The sequence below is a fragment of the Budorcas taxicolor genome, chromosome 13 (genome assembly GCF_023091745.1).
Source record: "Budorcas taxicolor isolate Tak-1 chromosome 13, Takin1.1, whole genome shotgun sequence".
Classification (NCBI taxonomy): domain Eukaryota; kingdom Metazoa; phylum Chordata; class Mammalia; order Artiodactyla; family Bovidae; genus Budorcas; species Budorcas taxicolor.
In genome coordinates, this window is record NC_068922.1 from 31,083,482 (window position 1) to 31,107,403 (window position 23,922).

General features: G+C 39.8%; 1 protein-coding gene across 1 annotated transcript in view; it reads right to left on the reverse strand.

Annotated features, from left to right (window-relative positions):
• CUBN (cubilin) overlaps positions 1-23,922 on the reverse strand; it is a 265,197-nt gene that overhangs the window by 63,936 nt on the left and 177,339 nt on the right. The window contains exons 41-53 of the mRNA XM_052651051.1: positions 23,042-23,188; positions 21,183-21,373; positions 20,844-21,027; positions 18,741-18,915; positions 17,021-17,199; positions 15,383-15,592; positions 14,348-14,488; positions 12,234-12,415; positions 5,367-5,538; positions 4,079-4,285; positions 3,426-3,575; positions 2,221-2,342; positions 1,440-1,665 (exon numbers count right to left, since the gene is read on the reverse strand). Of these exons, the coding sequence (XP_052507011.1) occupies positions 1,440-1,665; positions 2,221-2,342; positions 3,426-3,575; positions 4,079-4,285; positions 5,367-5,538; positions 12,234-12,415; positions 14,348-14,488; positions 15,383-15,592; positions 17,021-17,199; positions 18,741-18,915; positions 20,844-21,027; positions 21,183-21,373; positions 23,042-23,188 (2,286 nt within the window). The remainder of the gene's footprint in view (positions 1-1,439; positions 1,666-2,220; positions 2,343-3,425; positions 3,576-4,078; positions 4,286-5,366; positions 5,539-12,233; positions 12,416-14,347; positions 14,489-15,382; positions 15,593-17,020; positions 17,200-18,740; positions 18,916-20,843; positions 21,028-21,182; positions 21,374-23,041; positions 23,189-23,922) is intronic.

Genomic DNA, 23,922 nt, shown 5'->3' on the forward strand with positions numbered 1-23,922 from the left:
CTCAGCAAATGTAAGGTCAGCGAAGTCACAGGAACCTTCAGTTGTTACTGTTTGGTTACCCCTGTACTGAACTCACCTGATCCCATTAATCCATGCCAAAAAGAGAACAGACTTCCACTCTGTCATCAAATAAGAGCAATAATTTTTACTCCCCTTGAGGCTCTGGTGTATTAATATTTGTGGCCCAACAATCTCAAGCTTTGTTTTTTACTGCCGCTAACACATGAAGCGCAAGTCTATACTCATTTGCAATTTTACTCTAACATACATACATAACATGTAATTTTAATCTAACTTAAACAGGAGAAAATGATTTTGAGGAGGGGAAAACTTTTCATTAAGCATTCTGGTTCATTCACACTGAAATGTCAATGGATGAAAATTACATTACAGGGATTAAAAGAAAAAAATCTAGAATTATTTTGTAATATGAAAATATGTTCTTAAGAGACAACAAAAGAAAAATATATGAATTTAAAACAAAATGAAGTTAGAGTTTTATTTATATCTTTTGCTTTTTTCCACAAAGAGCTTCCTAATCACCCCCTGACTCTTCTAGAAATAACTGTCTTCTGTGATATTGCCCAGCTATGATGGGATCCTAACAAAAGTATCCAATGCCAAGTCTTACATTTTCTGGGGATTTCCATGAAGTTCATAGTTTGCAGGTACAACAATTAATCCTTTGAAATCAGATCTGTTATGTCTTGCCCTGTACAGAGCATTCATTCTAAATCACAAATGTTGTCTTGTCACTTTGCTGCTGAAAACTCTTCAGCTAGCTTCCCACTGCCGGAGGGGTAATTCAGAAGCCAAGGCTCTTCAGGATGTGGTGGTGGTGGTTTAGTCTCTAAGTTGCGTCCGACTCTTGTGACCCCATAGACTGTAGCCCGCCAGGCTCCTCTGTCCACGGGATTCTCCAGCAAGAATAGTGGAGAGGGTTGACATTTCCTTTTCCAGAAGATCTTCAGGAAGTGGATAACTGCTTTTCCTGCCCTCAACTCACTACTCTGCATCCTGCCTCCAAGCTCAAAATACTTTAAACTACTTGTGATCCCAGCACATATTTTCTACTACTTGTGATTCCCAAGCTGTGCCATGGCCTTTTGCCTACGGAGGCAACATGGTAGAAGTATTTAAATCAGAGTTTCTGGGCTCTGCTATCTTTACTCAAATCTCAAGTCTTCTGATTATCAGCTACACGACTTGGGCAGATTATCAACCCATTTATCCTGCTTCCACCCATGCAAGTGGAGAAAATGTGGATCAATAGTGAGTCTTCCTTAGAAGGTTGTTACATGAGATGACATGTGTAGTGTAAAAATTTAGAATTGAGTCTGACAGAGTAGGTACAAAATATAGACTTGTTGGATTAGTTAGTAAATTTTAAAACTACATTGATGATAAAAGACAGTAAGTGCAGACAGTATTTCTTTTACCTAAAGTCTCTGAGCTCCATGTAGCATAAAATCCACCATGTTGTATCGAATGGTCTGTATTAAAAATCACCACCAGCTGGTTGGAACCTGACTGGATCGTCCCTGGATTTAAAATTCCACAGTAGTGTCCTATGATGGGTGATCCAGGAGAACCACCGTTCCTCACAGTGACTGAGTCCCAGGCACAGTTCTCATGGGCTTCAATGTCAAAATCACTGAATGTCAGCTGCAGGAGAAAAGAGAAGAAACGAGAAAACACTCTGAGTTGTAAATGAGCCTGTCTATGTAGAGTTAGACTGAAGTCCTTCTTCATCCTTTCATTTTAATTTATATAATTTTGTATTTACATATCTTATTTCATTCTCCTTGCCCTTCTCTACTTTTTCTCATTGAAGTTTCTCTTGGAAATTTTGAGAGTGAATATTTCTCCCAGAATGGGAGTCATTAGGATCATATTCAGTCCCCTTAGCTGGGATGGCAACTTATATTAAGAACATGAAAGTGTCTCTATTCCAGATGGAGAATGGTCTTCTACAGAGAGCTTCTCCTGTGTTTGAAGAAGAATGGAATATAATTCATCCTTCATTAATTGTAAATGTCTAGATGTCAATGTATGTACTCCGATCAGAGAATTTTAGGGAGAAAATGATTTGATGGCAGGATTAAAGCCTATTCTAATCACTTGCTTATTAAAAAAACAACTCTGTCTCCAACCAGGACACAATACTTTCGTTGTACAGTTTCAGAAGTATTGATATTTCACCCACTCGTCAGTACTCACATTGATGGTGTGGCCGTGTGGGGCTTCCAACAGCCAAGAACAGTGGGTCAAGCTGTCGTACGCAGCTGGATAGTTGGGGCTTGAGATCACTCCACTGTCACCTATCTGTATTCCACCACAGTCTGAAATTAGATTTGTAAACTTCTCAATAAGATAGGAAAAAACCCACAAAATTCTGTAAAGTCAAAGTAAATACTATTTATAGCCATTGTACTTTATGATTTTTCAAAAAGGGTCATAAATGGATAAATAGATGAAATTAGATGAAAGCAAAGTAAAACTGAAAGGAAAAAGGAAAAAGATGGAAGATTAGAAATAAACAGAATCTTATATAGTGTTAATTAAATGGAATCACATAATGAAGGTGGGCTCAAGTTTGATACAAAGGAGAAGGAAGATGTATGAACCAAAAATGGCAAAAACTTGGATGAGCATAGAATAAATGCAATAAATGCACCTGACAATAAATGCACTCGGGACAATGTAAAGAACATTGGCTTTCTTGAAAAAACTTGGCCCATGAAAACACATGTAAGCTTGAAGAATATGACCAGTACCATAACTAAACATTTTGTCCTTTGACAATAAACACATGTACTGTAGTCAGCTATCAAAGTGTACATTAGCACAGAAAGTTGAAAAAATTAGAAAAAATTTTCTAATTTACAAAAATACATTTTGAAAGCATAGTATGGTATGATGTTCCACAGAAATAAAAATGCTTCCAGATGTCTGACACTTTTCTTTCAATCTGATGGAGAAGAACCAATTGGCAACCTGGTTGACTGAGTGGATAAGAAATCTCACTCCTTTCCCCAGTCAGCTGTTTGCCGATAAGAACTGGCTATATTGTTTGCACTGGAGAACGTTATGCATGCCCTTGGAAAGAATATGTATTCCACTGTTGTTGCTGGAATTGTTCTGTAGATGTCAGGTTAAGTTGGTTGTTCAGAGGCCTTATATATCCTTGCTAGTTTTCTATTTAATTGTTATACCAATTAAAATATTATTTTGAGTTGTCTGAAAAAAAAAGAACTGGGTAGAAAGTGTAAATAAAAATGTCTGATTGACAGTACCAACAAAACCAACAAATAAACCTAGAAATAAATCTAATAAAATACATGTGAGATCTTTCTAGAAAATATCATTTAAAAATCTATGTATTGTTTTATCACTAGAGTTGGAGAGCTTATCATCAGTCTTACCTGTAAAGGAATACTGTGCATGGAATCCAACATGTTCTACACGCTCATTGGTGACAAAGTGTATCCATACCTCTGGATAAGGTATAACCAATGGCATTCTAGGTTTTGAAGATCCACAAAGTCTCCATATCAGAAGCCCATCAGCATTACCTGAGCAGAACAACGCACCGAGTGTCATTTATATAACTTTTGAAAAATATATTCAACAGATTCAATCAGAATAAATAATAATAATAATAAAACATTTCAAGCTATTCACTGATGCACATTTAAATTCTGATTTAGTAGCAGACATTTCACAAATCCTTCTTTCTCAAATACAAAGGAACCTCTTTATCCTAGGCACCATTTTGTTCCAATTCATGTTTTCATAATTATTTTTTACCATATATTTAAACAGAGACACAATTGGTAAAAAACGTAAAAACCTAGGGTCTAGCTGTCAACACTGATCCATCTCATTCCATTTATGGGAGATATTGTCCTCAGCTGGACACATGCAGAATGATGGTTTTGTCTGAACAGTGTTCTTCTGGACCTTACATATATCCATTACAGTCCTTGACTCCCTTCAGTGGGAGGTCACTGGACTCCAAGCAAAAGGAGAAAGTTGTAGATATGAATGGGAGAGCGTGTTCCGTGATTGGACTCACCTACTCGGAACTCAAGGACATCTGATTGACAGTCTTGGTGAGTTTCTAGATAAAAGTCCTCAAAATGAATGTAAATGGAGGAGTTGCCCTGTTTGGGGTTGCTGAGCATCCATTCACAGTTTAGGTTTCTTGAATAATTACTGACTCCATCATAGCCAGGAGAAGTAAAGTTTCCTTCGGGGAAACTTGTAAGGGACCCACCGCACACTGAGGAAACAGAAGGTAACAAAGACTAGTTGTCAGACTCATGCCATAGGAGAAGATACACATGTGACAGGAAAAAATAATTGTAATAACCAAAGCAGTCTTTTTATTGCTTTTGATTTGTTTTTCCAGATGAAGTCAGGGTTGTGGGCAAAGGGCTGGCTCATCGCACCAACTACAGAAGTTGTTCTGTGGGTTTAGAAAGAAAGATGCACAGAAATAAGCATTTCCTTTATTTCCCTGAAGTGTAGATTAGGTGAGTGAGGTTTGGCTAAGTCAGTATCTTCTAATATGAGCCCACTGTTCATTAATATTTCATTTAAAGTAAAACCCAAATATAATGGTGGCCGTGGTGGCTTCTGATTAGGAATCCTCCACTTGACCTGAGAATTTAATTGAATAAAACAGATAATATTTAACACTGGCATTGCAATGAATTTGTTCCTTTTAAAAGGGAATGAATATTCTTTGTATCAATGAAATAAAGGGTTTTTTTTTTTAATTCAATTCCACTCTTTCTAAAGTTTAAAGTTCTTAGATAATAACACCAATCCAGAAAGTAGGAGGATATTTACAGTAGAAAGGTCATTATCTTGCTTAATTTTAAATATCATATGTGAACCCCACATTCATGTATGCTGGAAGTCTGTATCTGGATAGATGGATGACTAAGAAACAATACAATCTGTCTTCAGCTGCATTAGTTACACTCTGGGAGTAAGCTACCTTCCAAGGGATCTCTGTCCTTTGCCAAGACAGAGATCTGACCAAGGGCTGTGGGCCTGGCAGTTGTCTATAATGGTGACACCGCATGGGACTCAGCTAGAAGCTCTTCTAACAGCATTTTTTTAAACTTTTCTAATTCGCAATAGCAGTTTTCTTTCCAAAATTAGAAGTTTTGGTCTTTTGTTTTTGGGCTTTTTAATTGGGTTTTCTAGCTGGTTATGTTTGTCTTTCATGGAAGATGCTAGGTGTAACCCTGTTCCTCTGAGGGGAACACAGGTGACTCCTCTGCTTGGCAGCAGCTGCCGGGCACTTGCCATGTAGACTGTGACACAGGTGTATTCATAGCTGCTGCTATTACCTGCATCTTCACTGGATGTGTAGGAGGCAGTGAAACCGCCGTATGGCCTGGACCCGTCTGTGAAATAAACGACCTTCACTGTATTTCCTGAAGATCTGATCTCATTGCTGCCATTCATGCTCCTGCACAGTTTCTCCAGCTGGGGTGAGTTACTTCTAATGCCATTAAATACCTGTTGAGAAAAACAGTTTAACCTTTAGACAGAGCCCATCTTACTGAGTATTTCCTAGGAGTTTATGTTCCCAGCCTACATATGCTTCCTTCTAAGGAAACTCTGAGCTAAAATGAATTATTTCACAATGTGGGCACTTGACCTATGGTCACAAGCCACCGCATCACCCGCAGCGCATTTTGTGCCCTCAGGGTCATTGCACAAAAATGGAAGCATTGCAGTCATGCCCTCCTGCCACATAGTGACAAACAAAAAACTGCTGTGCTCTTTGCAACTGGAAACTGTGCTCAAAATGTAAAGCAGCTATGCTAACATGCTTATGTCTTAGTTCACAGAGTTCACTGGGGAGCAGTTTTTCTTAGCAATGTATTAGGACCTTTGACATCAGCAAAGAGGGTTTAAACGTTAGTCTCTGATGAGCTGAAGTATAGAAGAACTCGAATATTTTTAAATGCCTTGAAAAGTGATTTTAAAAAATCAATCTCAATATAATAGTTCTTTCCTAATTACTTATGCATTCAAAGCTTCAACTTTCTTGCAAGTCTGAACTTTCAAAAATGGATTTGAGTATTGTGGACTCCAAAATATTAAACTCCAGTTATGCACATGGTAATGATAATTGGCAAAATATTCTTCCACTTCTGTCCAAAATCAAGTAGATATCTAGGATAGCTCAAGAAAGATCTAGAAGTAACTAAACAGTAAATGAAAGAGTGAGTGACAGTTCTGCTTTTAAAAAGGATCGGAATGGCTTACAATTAGGAATAATGAGGCTGTATATGACATTAAGAGCTATGGAGGTGGATACTGTATTCCATACAAAAGCTGTATGCTTTTCTGTCTACTGTGATTGATCATCAAATGTAGCTCTTTGGGGGCTTCTGGTTTAAAGTGTCTTCCAGCTTGTAAGAATGGACTCAAAATTTCTTATCATGTATTGAGCACAAACAACATGCCAGACTCTACTAATAACCCCTTGGATTACCTCATCAAACTAGCAAACTAACCTCTCAGACATACTGTATTACCCCTGTTTTCCAGGTTAACACACCAGAATTCAGAAAGATAATGCCACTTGCCTCAGTTTAAAGAGCCAGTAATAATAAAATTGGGATACAAATTATGCCTCCGATTCCAAACCATGAAACAATGCATAGGAAACAGGAGAGAAGTATTTCAATAATTCTAAAAACAGGAATGGGCAACACATTGCCAGAATCAAAAGGTATTATTTGCAACTACAAGGATAGTATGTGCAAAACTATGATCAATGGCCTTTGTCTCTTCCCCAGCATCTGCCCTGAGTGTAAAATCACCGTGACTAAGAATTGTGAGGCATCATTTATCATGCAAACTCCCGCTTTTAGGAGGAACAAGACGGCTGTTTCCACATTCCTCCTCTACTCCTCTTTGAACTGAGAAACTGAAACTCTTGAAAAACAGTGGGGTAAGAAGTAGGTATGTGACATTCAGGACATAAAATGCACTAAAAGCAGGAATACAATGGGGCATTCGTCTCACTGTTCTGCACATAGGATGGTGTGGCTTTCCCACTTCTCCATCCAGGCACAGCGTGAGACAGGCAGCCAGTCTGGAGGAATGGTATGCTTAGGTCACTGCATGAGGTTTCAGTCTGGAAGTGGCTTGCTCAAAGCCACCCTTGAGCAACCTGTAGATCTCAGGAAGAGTTCCTACTCCTTCCTTCCTTTGGTGCTTCCTTTCTTTCAGTCAAGTTCTCAAGCAAATAAAGGATAAATAGAAGACAAGCCACATCCTGTTGTTTGGAGCAGAATGAAGAGGAAACAATACAAGCATGGAACTCATAAAAATGTATTTCAAAGAAAGGAATGTGGACATTGTATTAAAGATTCAGAAATCTATTCTGAAAGTGATTATTTGATGCTTTAACCTCAGGGGTGAGGGGTGGGGAAGACCTGTAATATGACATTTGTGGTTTCCCCTGATTTAATGGTCAGAAACCCCCTTCCCACCCCTCCAGCACCCCCCACACCCCCCTGGCCATGAAGCCCAGAAGTTGATGGCTCCAATCACACAGAGAGATCTTCCCATCACCTTTTAGCACTTAATACTTAAATAGGAATGAAGAGTCAAGGGTCAGTAGACATTTAGGCAAACAATCAACGTAAAAGTCAGAGACCAATATAATAGGAAAGAGGGACTTGAAGAAGACTGACTCCCAAAAAAAGCAATAAAGAGTTTCAAAATTATGATTAATATATTTGACATACATAATACAGTCAAAAGAACAAGGATAGAATAAAGATAATTGCAGATATACATGTACTCAAAAACGTTGTCACCCATGCCTGTGTCCTTAGAGAACCACAAGAGGCTATGCCTTACCTCAAAGAGGAAATTAACCAAGAACAGGAAACACATTATCATAAAGCCAGGTATCCTGTCCATGAGATGGATGAAGAAACTTGCAAATATGAAGATGAAGGGAAATCTGAGCATGGCAGTAGGAATCAAACTTGCAGCTGATAGGCAAAGGCTCAAGGATGATATTTCTAAGGAAAATGAATGGAACAGATAAAAGCGTTTTATCATATAAGGTGGGAATATACACCTGGAGTATGGAATGTGTGGAAGAATTAGTGACTAAAAAGCCTTTGACTGTGGATCACAACAAACTGTGGAAAATTCTTCAAGATATGGGAATACTAGACCACCTGACCTGCCTCCTGAGAAATCTGTATGCAAGTCAAGAAGCAACAGTTAGAACTGGACATGGAACAACAGACTGGTTCCAAATCTGGAAAGGAGTACGTCAAGGTTGTATATTGCCACCCTGCTTATTTAACTTATATCCAGAGTACATCATGCGAAATGCCGGGCTGGATGAAGCACAAGCTGGAATCAAGATTGGCGGAAGAAATATCAATAACTTCAGATATGCAGATGACACCACCCTTAGGGCAGAAAGTGAAGAGGAACTAAAGAGCCTCTTGATGAAAGTGAAAGAGGAGAGTGAAATAGTTGGCTTAACACTCAACATTCAGAAAACTAAGATAATGGCATCTGGTCCCATCACTTCATGGCAAATAGATGAGGAAACAGTGGAAACAGTGGCAGACTTCATTTTCTTTGGCTCCAAAATCACTGCAAATGGTGACTGCAGCCATGAAATTAAAAGACGCTTACTCCTTGGAAGGAAAGTTGTGACCAACCTAGCTGTTGCTGCTAAGTCACTTCAGTTGTGTCCGACTCTGCATGACCCCACAGACGGCAGCCCACTAGGCTCCCCCGTCCCTGGGATTCTCCAGGCAAGAACACTGCAGTGGGTTGCCATTTCCTTCTCCAATGCATGAAAGTGAAAAGTGAAAGTGAAGTCACTCAGTCATGTCCAACTCTTCACAACCCCATGGACTGCAGCCTACCAGGCTCCTCCATCCACGGGATTTTCCAGGCAAGGGTACTGGAGTGGGGTGCCATTGCCTTCTCCAATGACCAACTTAGACCGCATATTAAAAAGCAGAGACATTACTTTGCCTACAAAGGTCCGTCTAGTCATAGCTCTGGTTTTTTCAGTAGCCATGTATGGATGTGAGAGTTGGACTATAAAGAAAGCTGAGCACTGAAGAATTGATGCTTTTGAACTGTGGTGTTGGAGAAGACGCCTGAGAGTCCCTTGGACTGCAAGGAGAGCCAAACAGTCCATAATAAAGGAAATCAGTCCTGAATATTCATTGGAAGAACTGATGCTGAAGCTGAAACTCCAATACTTTGGCCACTTGATGCAAAGAACCAACTCATTGGAAAAAATCCTAATGCTGGGAAAGATTGAAGGCGGGAGGAGAAGGGGACGACAGAAGATGAGGTGGTTGGATGGCATCACTGACGTGATGGACATGAGTTTGAGTAAGCTCCGGGAGTTGGTGATGGACAGGGAGGCCTGGCATGCTGCAGTCCATGGGGTCACAAAGAGTCAGACACAACTGAGCAACTGAACTGAACTGAACATAGAAAACAACACACACACACACACAAAACCATGAAAGTATAAAACAGGACACAATTATTATTTGGAAAATCAAAAGCAAATGGTACCAGAGCACAATACTTCATTTAAATGGGAGTGACGTTTTCATAGTCATATTAATGTAAACCCCGAGTAACAATTTAGGCAAAATCAGTGACAGGAGTATTTGGGGAGGTAGTTGGGGCAGTAACTGAATTGCGAGTACCCCCATGTACATTTGTGGTGATCCTGGGGTGGTTTTTGAAGACAGTTAAATCCTCATCTTCCACAGTTGGATGTGGATAATGTCTAAGACAAAAAAAAAAAAAAGAAGAAGTAGAAGCATAGGAATATTATTTTGAAATAATGACATAAATATCAAAAGATGTAGCTGCATGAGTAGAAAAGGGTGCCTTTGGCATTTATTATTCAGAGATGGGGAAATGACAAGCAGGACATGATTCAGAATTTGTGCTTGCTGCTGTAAATTTTATTTTATTATTTGAGCTTTGAAACTATGACTTTTGTTATTATCTTTCCTATAGGGCATGTGAGTACTCTGCTGGTAAGATTTCTAATGCTTATGTTTCAATATGATCTCAACGGAAAAAAGACTTCTAGCATAAACCTCAAAATTTTAGTAATGATTGTGTGGGATTCCAAGTATTTTTATGTTTTTTATTTTCTCAGCTCTACAAAAATGATTCAATAGCATTCATTGCATTTATGTTGAGAAAAAATTGATGAAAATTAGTATAGAAATGAATTTCTGTCACTTAAATACATAAGAAAATGCTTCAAACTAAGGTATAGTGGGAGTGGTTAAGTTTTTTTCTACTTCATTCTTGTTTCTGTATTATTCCTTCAACAAGAGGAAAAATGTTCCTTCAAAAATAAGCAAGCTTGGTCCAAAATATCCTGGCTTTCAAATAAGAGAAAACATGCTGGGCTCCATAATTCTCAATATTTGACAGAAGACAACATTTTGGTCCTTCAGATATTAGATCTAAGAAGCAAAATCTGAAGTTTGAATATGATTATTTTAGGGCAATACAAACAGTAACATACAGCGATGTTTCATATTTTTGAAATTCACTATTCGGCAGGAAACAATGAAATGAAAACAAAGGTGGCTTATTTTTAAAAAGGAAAGTGACAGTCCTTTAACTATTGATTGATTGAACAATCACTGTGTTTGTTATGAGTGAGGCACTGGGGATTTATCAGGGAACGAAGCTAAGGGCACGTCCCTGTGAGCGGCGCTTACGTTCTAGTCTGGGCAGCAGACAATATACAAACAAATAAATACGTGGACTATGAGCTGTTGTGAAGTACTGTGAAACCAGTAATGCAAGACAAGGGCCAGGCCAGAGTGCGGCGGGGTCTATTTAATGAAGGTACTTAGGGAAGGCTTCTCAGATCTAGTCATCTGAGCAGACGCTGAATGGACTAAGGGCGTGAATGAGCGAGAAGGAGCATTCCAGGCAGAGGCAATAGTACATGGGAAGTGGTTAAACGGACATGGTAGCCCAAATCAAAGAACAGAAAGGAGGCCAGGGTGGCTGGAGAGGAGGGGAATTTGAATTAAGAACATGGATAAGAGAAGGAAGGGGCAGCAGATAATGCACAATCAGTTGGGGCATTGTGAAGATTTCAGATTTCCCTCCAAGTGAGATAAAAGGTCATTAGACGATTTTCAAGGAAAGCAACATGGCCTGATTTAGGTTTAAACTCATCACATGGGCTGCTGTGTTGAGATGCAGAGAGACAAGGGCAGATGTAGAGAGACCAGTTGGAAGTTATTGAAATAAATCTGAATGAGTAGTGATGGTGATGGTTGTGAATGTAAGGAGAAGTGGTTAGTTTCTGGATTTCTTATAAACATACAGTGAACAAGACTTGTTTATGGATGCAGTATAAGGTGAGAGAGAAAGGACTTCAAAACACACATCAAAGCTTTGGACCTGAGCAGCCACAAGGCTGGATCAGCTATTTAGAGAGGTAACAAGGACTGGGGAAAGGGGAAGCTGGGTGGAGAAATAGACTAATATTTACCCACAGTCAATGCAGTATATATGCATCTATTTGTCACTTCACAGTCCACACTCAGGGGTTTCATTTGCTTTCTTAATCTCAAAGCTGGGCTTGGCAACCTCCAGACATCTGCCAGCAAACAATAATTAGGCAGGATCACCCATTTGCTTTGGTGAAGGCGATGGCACCCCACTCCAGTACTCTTGCCCGGAAAATCCCATGGACAGAGGAGCCTGGTAGGCTGCAGTCCATGGGGTCACGAAGAGTCGGACATGACTGAGCGACTTCACTTTCACTTTCACCCATCTGCTTAAACCTTTTGGCAGTGGCTTGTTCTGTCACTCTAGTCCCAGTTAGTTATTTGCTACCTGAAGGCTTAACTTTTCTGTTTTCCATATGTAACGGAAATGATTTTCCATATATAATGATCATTTGCTTTAAAATGTATCCTGCCCATGACTCTGACATAGGCTGAGATAACTGTCTCCTAAAACAGCTTTTACAAATATTTTGGCCAACATTTACTGTGACTTTGTTTTATCTAAAACACTCAGAATTTGTGTGAGATACAGTTGCACGCAGGGGAATATTCCTGACCTAGTTTTCTGACTGTGATTTACGGGTCAATAAGCTCCTTAAACAATGGACTATAATACCCTTGGCTGCAGAGGACACTTACTGTCACATGCTCACTGCTGCAGAATGGATGGGCTTCCAGCCTCAGGCTGTCAAAGGTGAGGGTGACCCTCCTCCCTTCCTGCACGGTGATTCTCCACTCACACATCCAGCCATGAGGGTTAGGGTTCTGGTAGTTGGGAGAAGTGAATGTTCCAGAGGGGCCCTGGAGATCCCCACCACACGCTGAAGGGAAAACAAAACATAAACAAGAAAACTTCCAATTTGATCCTATAAGGAATGTTCTCAAAAGTAAAGCATTTTTTTCTATTGCCCCACTGGACAAAATTATTGCTCTTATTTATCATTGTAAGTATGCAAGGACTTTTTCTGATATTTAATACTTAATCTCTGCTTTCATGGATCATAGGTCTTCCCTGGTAGCTCAGCTGTAAAGAATCCGCCTGCAGTGCAGGAGACCTGGGTTCTATCCCTGGGTCAGGAAGATCCCCTGGAGAAGGGAATGGCAATCCACTCCAGTATTCTTGCCTGGAGAATTCCATGGACAGAGGAGCCTAGCGGGCTACAGTCCATGGGGTCACAAAGAGTTGGACACGACTGAGCGACTAAGACTTTCACTTTCTTTCCATGGATCATATTGATAGTGCACTGGCAGCCGTTTGTCATCATGACCGAAGAACTATGAGAGATCAGTAAGTGTAGTAACCGTCAGAGTCTGAAAGCAAAAGGCTCAAATGATCATCCAGTTTTTTCATGACAAGGTCTTTATTTCACCTGAGCTTGTCAGGGAGTTTGGAACACAAATCCTAAATGACTGGAGCAATAAGGGACTGGCCTTCTTCAGATGAGACGTGGTGAAGGCTCTCGCCTCCTCGCACCCTCTCAGCATTAGGTCCTTTGCTTTGTAGCACGGATTGCATTTGTGACACTTCATTTATTGGTATGACCATCTGATTACTGTCTACCTCCTGCTAGACTACTGAGGTCCAAGGAGACAGGGGCCACGGTGTCTTGTCCAGCTTTTTTAACACCAATGCCTAAGTAGAGTGTCTATTCAGTATAGCTGCTCAGAAATATATTAATATGTATTATAGTAATACATATTATCGGATTGGCAAAAAAAAATTCATTTATTTTTCCCATAACAGCTTACAGAAAAACACAAATGAACTTTTTGGCCAACCCATTATTTATATATATGTATCAATATATATGTATCACTAAATATATATCGATACATAGATTTATATATATGTATATATGTATCGATACATATATTTACATACATGTATATATGTATCGATACATATATATAAATATATAAATAATGGGTTGGCCAAAAAGCTCATTTGTGTTTTTCTGTAAGCTGTTATGGGAAAAATAAATGAATTTTTTTTGCCAATCCAATAATATGTGTTACTATAATACATATTAGTAAATGAAGATCATGGCATCTGGTCCCATCACTTCATGGGAAATAGATGGGAAACAGTGGAAACAGTGGCCGACTTTATTTTTTGGGGCTCCAAAATCACTGCAGATGGTGACTGCAGCCATGAAATTAAAAGACACTCCTTGGAAGAAAAGTAATGACCAACCTAGATAGCATATTGAAAAGCAGAGACGTTACTTTGCCAACAAAGGTCTGTCTAGTCAAGCCTATGCTTTTTCCAGTGGTCATGTATGGATGTGAGAGTTGGACTGTGAAGAAAGCTGAGCACCGAAGAATTGATGCTTTTGAACTGTGGTGTTGGAGAAGACTCTTGAGAGTCCTTTGGACAGCAAGAAGATCCAACCAGTCCATTCTACAGGCGATCAGCCCTGGGTGTTTTTTGGAAGGAATGACGCAAAAGCTGAAACTCCAGTATTTTGGCCACCTCATATGAAGAGTTGACTCATTGGAAAAGACTCTGATGCTGGGAGGGACTGGGGGTAGGAGGAAAAGGGGACAACAGAGGATGAGATGGCTGGATGGCATCACTGACTCGATGGACATGAGTCTGAGTGAACTTTGGGAGATGGTGGTGGAGAGGGAGGCCAGGTGTGCTGCGATTCATGGGGTCGCAAAGAGTCGGACATGACTGAGCGACTGAACTGAACTGACCATGATATATATACGTGTGTGTGTGTATTTTTTTAATGAATCAATAAACTTACCTTCCAAGCTGGAGTCAAACCGTATTCTGAATCCTGAGGCAGAGAGAGAGCTGTCCGTGACAAACCTGACCAAAGCAACATTGCTGGAAGTGTCTATGCTGTTGGGAATGCTGCTTCCACAGTATCTGCCCAATAATGTACCTGTGAGAGTGAAATAAGAATGAAGCATGTGTTTAAGTCCAGTGGGTTGATTCCACTTAACCTCTACTTGAGATACTTGGCATTCCCGAAGAAAATAATAATAGATAAGACCCTGCCCAGGAAGAAATGGTGAGCTCTGGCAAGAGAAGTAGGTCAAACATGAATACAAATTGATATATTCAAATATATGAAGATGAGTGACAAAAACAGCAACCAGGTAGAACCAAGAGCATCAGCACAATGAGGAAGGTTGGCTCAGTTGGTTGTGAAATGGTCTAAGGAGACAGAGTGGGAAGCATCCATCTCATACTATTTCCACGGTGTACCACCCTTTTTTAAAATTAAAAAAAATTTTTTTTGGCTGTGCTGGGTCTTCATTATGGCACACAGACTTCTCTAGTTCCACTCCATAATGTGTAGGCACAGTAGTTGTGGCATACAGGTTTAGCTGCTCCGTGGCATGTGGGATCTTAAATTCCTGACCAGGGATCAAACTCGTGTCCTCTGCATTGCAAGGTGAATTCTTAAACACTGGACCGCCAGGGAGGTCCCAGTATATTCTCCTTTCCTCTCCTTCCCTTACAGGATGCCCCTCAAATATCTAGCTGTTTCCCCTGGAGGCTCCCCTGGAAGAGGGTGCCTTCCTACAGTGCTCTCTCAGTGTGGTCCCAGGATAAGCTCTACAATGACCCCTGGGCTTTGGACACCACTGTTTCTTGGGTAAGAAATGAGGGAGAGAAACGCTAAACAGTCCATAGCTAACTGATCTGCACTTCTTTGTTTCTGTAAGAAACAAACTCCTGCCTTTCTTGGAAATGAGGGTATTTCAGACGCTGAATGAGTAACAGGTGAAAACAGACACCTCCCAAAAGACAGTAGACATATTTCACTGACCAGATGTATGGTTTTCCCAGATTTCCACAAAGTCTCTTTCACAGCCAGATGAATTCTGAAGGTTAAAGTCTTCAAAGTGGATGGTGAGATAGTGTCCCAAGGGTCCCCGGAGACGCCACTCACAGAATAAGTCATCTGTGTATGGCTGTGTTGGGTATCCATTGCTCTCGATGACACCACTTTGCCCTGTCACTGTTCCCCCACACGGGGCTGCAAAAAAAGAGCAATATGCTATTACGGTTACTTTGAAATTTAGCCAGCACCTTGAAAAGCTTTTCGGTGCCAAGTGAATATAAACTGAAGTTTTAAAAAATGGTGGAAATGTTTAGTATGTGCTTCCCTTATATGAAATCTGCTATTGATGTACAGAGAAATGATACCACAAGTCCAATCTAATAATGGGAAAGGGAAGACGGAAAGACTGCTGAATGGCATATCCTGTGATGTCTCATGAATTCTCTCAGGACACTGTATAAGAGCTGCTAATTGCAATCAGGTTTCTTTCCAGAACTAACTGATAGATTGATAAGAGCTGCCTAGCAGCCTGGAGAAGGCAATGGCACCCCACTCCAGTACTCTTGCCTGGAAAATCCCATGGACAGAGGAGCCTGATGGGCTGCAGTCCATGGAGTCGCTAGGAGTTGGACACGACTGAGTGACTTCACTTTCACTTTTCACTTTCATGCATTGGAGAAGGAAATGGCAACCCACTCCAGTGTTCTTGCCTGGAGAATCCCAAGGACAGAGGAACCTGGTGGGCTGCCATCTATGGGGTCTCACAGAGTCGGACATGACTGAAGCAGCAGCAGCAGCAGCAGCCTGGGTTGGTGATTCTGTAGACTGAGTTTAAGCTCAACTAGAAATGATGCTGTGGTTGATTAGGTATGCCTGTGATTTCTAGTTTATCAAATAAATTTGCTACTGCAGTGATGGGTACCTCAGGGCCTTGAAAATTGCTATCCTATTATTTCTTATCAGCTGGATGTGACAGACTGAATTATATACAATTTTCTTCAGGCTATAAAAGACATATGGTATAGATTAAATATTGTTACGACTAGGCTTTTCGAGTTTTGAGTGTATCAAATATGTTTGGTTTGTGTTCAGACCTATTAGATACTAAATTCTATGTAACTGTGACCATCTTGTAGTGCATCTTCAGAATGTATGTTTATTATTTATATTTTAAAGGAAAGAAATCGAAACACTGAGTGAATGACTTGGTGCTAGAGATTTAGGGGAAAAACATCTCGGATTATCCATTAATGTTGAGGAGGTCAAAGTCATGGTTCTAAAAACTAGCCATCTGATTGCTAAACAGTTTTACTATCTAAAGTGACATTACACATATTTTATGACAAGAGGAAGAAACTAGAATTTAACTGAATATATAAAAATTAAAAGAAAAATAAAAATATTCAAGTATACAAAGAAAGTGTTTTAAGATGGAAATTAAAGTAAAAATTAAAATTGATAAATGACTTTGTGGTTTTAAACATTCACATTCCTTACTTATATCATTAAAATAACTGTTAAAATTAGGCAGATAGACTTCTTTAAAAATGGCAGGATTTTTTAAAAAGTTTTGATGCAATCATTCTGTCACTACTTTTGTATTGAATAGAGAAATGACATTACCTATAGAATACTTGGCTTTGAATCCCACATGAGTGGGGCTGTTGTCAGACCGGAATCTCAAATACATCACCTCTCCTGAGGACAACTGACTGATGGGCAGAGATGTCCCACAAAACTTGGAAAGTATCGGTGCGTTTGAATCAGCTCCATCTCGCAACTCAAGGTAATTGGACGTACAGCTAAAGTGGAAAGAAGATTCTGTTAAATTTGTAAAGTCAATGGCCTTGACATATTTTGATAATAAAGACTTCACTTTCTCCAAGGGCATAATGAAATCATTATTTCTGTAGCACCAGGTACACATCGTAGCATAGACACCACAATAGAGTCTATAGAAGTGGTGTGTCACTTCAAAATGCTGTATAATATTTTTCTGAAACATAACACACTCCAGTTAGGAGCTCAAAAAGACAGGTTTTATATTTACCACAAGTCATTCTCAAATCAACCCCTTGTTGTACATGTATTTGTTTAGTCACTCAGTCATGTTCAACTCTGTGACTCCATGGACTATACCCTGGCCAGGCTTCTCTGTCCATGGGGTTTCCCAGGCAAAAATACTAGAGTGGGTTGCCATTTCCTTCTCCAGGGGATCTTGCCAACCCAGGGATTGAACCTGCCTCTCCTGCATTCGCAGGCAGATTCTTTACCACTGAGCCAGCAGAGAAGCTCCAAAATCAACCCCTAGGAGTTTCAGAACCCAAGTATTTTGTTTCACATGATGTTATGACACATTTCATGAGACAAAGATGAACTCTCTTGACAGCTCTGTAAATGGAACTTATGGAGAATCTCAGCCAGAATTCTGTGTCCATAAAAAAGGACAGGTATTTACCCAATCTTTCTTGAGAAAGTCAACCAGCCAATTAATGCTCAGTGAGGGGACAGTGGCATTATATCAAGAGTCCAGAACTGGTAAACAAAATCTCTCGTACCTAAGCTTTGCACACATATATACACGTGTATACATGCTTTTGTTAAACTAAGAGAAAAATACAGACCTTTTTTCAATCTCTTTGTGTTCAACATAGCAAGACATAAACTCTCTGGTTTGTAATCTTTAATGATTCTTATTAAACAGAGATTGGGAAATTGGACTGTCCTTATTTCCAATCCTGTTTCTAACCCTGGTGACCCCTGGTGTCACAAATTTCCATTTGTTAAAGAGGCATTTTATCATTTATGACACTGAGTGTGAGGCTGGGCAAATAAATACTTGTCTACCAGAGACACTCTATTTTTCCTGTGGGAGGAAGAAAAGATGACATAAATCTCAGACAGCCGTCCTCCGAGTCTCTTGGAGGATGTGCACAGGGTCAGGAGGGATGGTATCTGTTTACATCATCTGCTCAGCTGATGGGAGGGTGACTGGCAAGCAAGGTTTTCAGCTTGAGGTGTTAACATTTCTCTTCCCCATCCCTAGATTTCCTTAGCAGTAAATGCTGCTGAGAAGAGCAGATGGACCAGGACCTACTGTATAGCTTAAGGAACTATTTTCAATATCACATAATAACCTATCATGAAAGAGAATGTAAATGATATATACATAATTGAATCACTTTGCTATAAATCTGAAACTAACACAATATTGTAAATGAACTACATTTCCATAAAAACTTTTAGAAAAGACAAAAAAGCAGTAGGAAACTGTTCTTAAATGTGACAGCTGAAAATAAATACCAACTCTGGATAGCAGGAAAATTAAACAGAGGCGACCTACTTGGGTGTTCCTTCGATACTGAACTGGCCTTCAAACTGCAGTCGTATGAGTTTCCCGGGAGGAGCAGCTATAAGCCAAATGCAGTCAGCGTGCTGGGGATAACGGTCAGGGTGGTTGGGGGAGGTTACGTATCCAGTAGAATCAGCATTACGGATGTAAATATTGCCCCCACAGGCTGTCAGGAAATACAGGGAAATCAGTCTACAGTCTGGAGGAAGAGGATGCAGGCAATGGCCACCTTCATTTTTAAAAGTCTCTTTATCTGTATTTCCAATCTCAATTTCCTTTCATCTAAAATTATCCTCCTTTTCTTTTTAAGCAAATACATTAGGAATTTGCTATCAAGAGAGCTACCACATGTGTCATTTTTTAATTTGCTAAACCATATATTCTCAGCAGAACTTTCACTCCTTCTTAAAGCCAATCAATTATGCAGTGGTTTGGTGGTTTGCACAGTGCGAAACCCTTTGTAAACGTTCAATTAATAAATTAAAATATCAATTAATCCAGTGACAAAGAAAGCGTCAAGCACAGGGACACAGACATCCCGCTGAACATATAGAAGGGTGTTCTTGGAGGATGGTGGTGTAGAATGAGGCTGACTTGATTCCAAAAGTTGTTCACTGAATAACATGTGTTAAAAGCTGAGAAACAAGAGTGGCAAAGAAGTAGGTGTGGTGGAAAGACAGGGGGAAGTAGAGCTGACTATCGTTGGGGGAGATGCTTGAATCAGAAAATTGATATCAACACGAGTGATCATATTGCAACCAGTTTTGAAATCTTAAAAGACTTAAAAGACTTTTAAGTCTAATATTAAGGCAGAAAGATGGGGAAGTGGTGATAACCATTCTTTCATGAATAGAGGACCCACAAAACAACGATAGAATTATAGTGTTTGCAAATAGACCCTTAATGTATATGAATTGCCACTAAATACTGACTTTGGAAATATAATTCAAGACTGAGTCTATCTGGGTAAAGATGGAAAAGCAGAGTTCTGGGTCTACTTACTAAACACAAGGCACTAGGACTCTGTAAAGCCTCAGGACCATGTGAAATCCTGACCATTCACAACTCAGCAGCAAAGCTGAGCGTGGAGACAGCGAGGGAAAAGAAACTCACTGCTTAGAAGGTGGTGCTGCTGGTGTTACAAAGCTGTGTTGTTAAAGGCTCCCTCCAAGCACCAGAGTTATGTGTGCTGGGAAGAGAGGAAAGGATGTTCCTGGTGGTCATGGAACTTGCTGGAGGGATGAGATGATTTTCTATGTCAGCTGGTGGATATTTATTTCCTCTCCTCTCCCTATTTCCTTAAAGGAGGAAATTATGCTGATGCTTTAAATTCTCATATTTTAGAGAATGTGCCATAAAACATATGGCTTCATTTAGATGAATATATATTTTGAAATATATCCAGGAATCTGAGACTGAGGTCATAGGATTAAACTGGAATTAGAATTATCTCATTTTAAGGGACCAAAGGCTCACTCTCTACTGACACTGTTCCCTCTTTTTTTTTTTGAAGCTTGTTTACTTATTTATTAAATTAAATGTTATCTAAAGTAAATGTCACAAAAATCAAATCATTACAGCAGAATTAAATACAATTACAATCAAGTGTAATTAAGTCAGATCATTACTGTACTATATAATTAGATGGGTAATAATAGAATCAAAGGATTATACATTCATCTAAAAAGAAGCATACAAATGATTACAAAACAATGTAATTATCATTCTTACAAGGTTTCTGTAACCAAATATAACTTATAATTAGACATTTTATAATGGAAAAGTATAGGGAATTTCAGGGATCACTAAGATCAGATCAACTTATATTCATGTAGAAGTTCATTCATTTTCTTACATAATCTAAGCCTCATCTTATCTAGAGAATGGGAACAACTAAAAGATGTAGTCATGATGAGGTAGCAATGTATCCAGCACAAAGTAAGTGCTTGATAATAGTAGTTATTCTTAATGACATCATTATTCTTAGTTCAGGAAAAAAAAAAACCTACATATTTTTTCCTCAAATCTATCTAAACAAGGAAGACCAAGCAACTGCAGGGAAGTATAGACAAAATTCTCAGTGAATATACTTACCCAAACTCTTTGCCTCATATGTGATCTTAAATCCTTGCCCTTCATTACTATTATCAGAAATAAACTGAACAAACATTTGATTATCTGAAGTGAACAGAGTGGATGAAGGGTGACTGCCACAAAAACGACCATTTCCTCCATGGGGACCCAAGGGTGGAGAAGAAAGATCAGGTCCATTTTTGAGCTGGAAAGACAAATTAAAATTGCACAATTACCTTCATACTGATGAAGACAAGGTATACGGGTTTTATCAACTTACAGCCCAAAGGAAAAAATATCATCATTTTGTTATGAAGTGTGTAGAAAAAGTAATTAGAAAAAGCAGCAAAAAAGACCTACCACCAAGTAATCCCCCTGGTTGCAAGAGGAGTCTCTGTTTGGAATCTGGAAGGGCTGTTCAAAGTGGACAGCAATGGTCAGGCCACTCTGGACCTGGACATGCCAAGAGCAGTTGAGATTGGGTGCATAGGTCTCAGGGTACCTGGGTGACGTGATAATCCCCCGGTCTGCATGCAAGTATCCACCACAACCTTGCCAAGAAGAAACAAAGATTGCATTTAGATAACACTCGCAACTGGATTTTGGTGCTTTTTCTGTTTGTCTTGAGAATTTTCAGTGTAGGCAATAGAAATGTGCTTTGAAACTCACTTGGGACCAAAACGTTGGAAACAATGAGCACAACAAGTACAGATGGAGCACATGCTCCTGGTTCCTCACTGTGCTTTTGTTAGTAAGATAGGGATGTAGAAGTCAGCAGTAGAGACAAATCCCTTAACTTTCATGAAGCTTCCTTTATAGACAAGTCAGACTTACAGCAAACACATATGTAATACGTGAGGTGGTGATAAGTTTACAAAGATGAATTGGGAGTGGGAAAATGGAATTATATTGTCTGGAGCAGTCAGAGAAGGCCACGTAACTGTAGTTATATCTGAGCAGAGATCTGACAGAAATGGGAGCGCGACATCCTAAGCGAAGTCAGTCATTTGCCAGCTATCAGGGACCCACCGGAGCATCAATGAGTGAGTGCAGAGGGCTCACACCACCAGTTAAAATGCAGCAGTGGAAATTTACCTTAGGTCCATCTAATTCCCAAGCCCACTGTCTTAGACCATTCCACAGCCAGCCCGCCTTGACTGTAAGGGCGGCCATTTATTTTCAATTGCTCCCTACTCTCTAGTAACCATACATAATAGTGGGGGAAATGTTCATGTTTAATGTCTAGATTGATAATCTACTTTAAAATTATGGTTTTCAGTTACAAATATGGGGATCTTCAGATACTGCACATTCTGTAGGCTACTTCTTTAACTTTAATCCAGTTTGGGTTGAAAATGATGGTTGGACTTCACATTTTGTCAAGTGTTCAAATTCTTGATCATACTCGACATGACAGCCTCCCATATCCTGTGCATCTTCTTGGACTCACCAAATTCATATTTTAAGAGCAGCAAACTCTTCCTGACAACCTTTAAATGAATCATTTCAACCAAGGGATTTACAACGATTTCTCCTGTATTACTTTGACTGGTTATTTCTTAGACTGAGGATAACTCTGACTTATCACTCCCCTGCTGTGTTATGGATATGCACTGTCTTCTGGTTCCAGCCATCACCTGGGCTGAAATATTGTTTGAGACATCTTTCTCATAGACTTACTATGGAGAGAAGATGCCCCACCCAGAAAACTGAAGGCGGAGGTCCTTCTGTACAGTGTGACCAGTTTTTTTGTTGTTTGTGTTTTTGATCAGGACTTAGTACATGACGGAGAAGGCAATGGCACCCCACTCCAGTACTCTTGCCTGGAAAATCCCATGGATGGGCTGCAGTCCATGGGGTCGCTGAGAGTTGGACGTGACTCAGTGACTTCACTTTCACTTTTCACTTTCATGCTTTGGAGAAGGAAATGGCAACCCACTCCAGTGTTCTTGCCTGGAGAATCCTGGGGACGGCGGAGCCTGGTGGGCTGCCGTCTATGGGGTTGCAAAGAGTTGGATACGACTGAAGCGACTTAGCAGCAGCAGTAGTACATGACATCAGGATAACCCCTCCTCCCCAGAGGCTAGGCAGAGACTTGTGCACTCTGACTTACAATCTGTGTCTTGTCATTGAAAAACGAGCAGAGTATGTTAGAGAGACAGCAAGAGATAGGAGAGGTGAGATGAAATGAATTAGAACAAATTAAGAGAATATATTACTCTTGTGAAAGGACGCATTAAAGCCTGCCCCAGTTACACTGATGTCCGAGGTGAAGTGGATCACCATGAACTCTCCAGTTGACCGGATGGGTCCGGGGACCTCCCTGCCACAGAGAACGGCTAGCTCCTGGGCCATGCTGTTGTCTCCTATGACCAAGGAAAGGAAATGTCAGTGTGAAATGCTGTCTTATGAGTCACCTCCACAACTTATTTACAAAACAGAAAGAGAGAAACAGATGTAGAAAACAAATTTATGGTTACCATAGGGGAGGGGAGAGGAATAAATTGGGAGATTGGGATTAACGTATATACACTACTATATATAAAACAGATAACCAATAAACATCTATTATTAATACATAGCAAAGGGAATTCTACTCAATACTCTGTAATTACCTATATGGAAAAAGAATCTTAAAAAGAGTAAATATACATATATGGATAACTGATTTACTTTACTGTATACCTGAAATGAATACAGCATTGTAAATCAACTGTTCTCCAATGAAAAAACTTTCAAAAAGAGTCGGCTCCACCACCAGTGCAACCCAGGAGAAGCACCTCATACATTATTCTCAAAACACCCCCATTCCTAGGAGACAACGAGATTATCAGATACAGGTACACTCCAGGGGTTACATCATTGTGGTTTGTAGTGGGGCTGCCTGCCTTTTTCTTTACACTTTTTAATAATGACTTCTTTGCCACTTCCACTGCCTTTTCAAACACTGGTTGACAGTTCTTCCTGGAACTAAAACTCAAAACAAGAGGAGGTGAGATTGGGAAATAATTGAAGACCAGTGCTGATGTGTGCATCAGACACTAAACTAAGCTATTCTGACTGCTGAAGGTCAAGTATCCAAAAATCAAAACGTCTGATT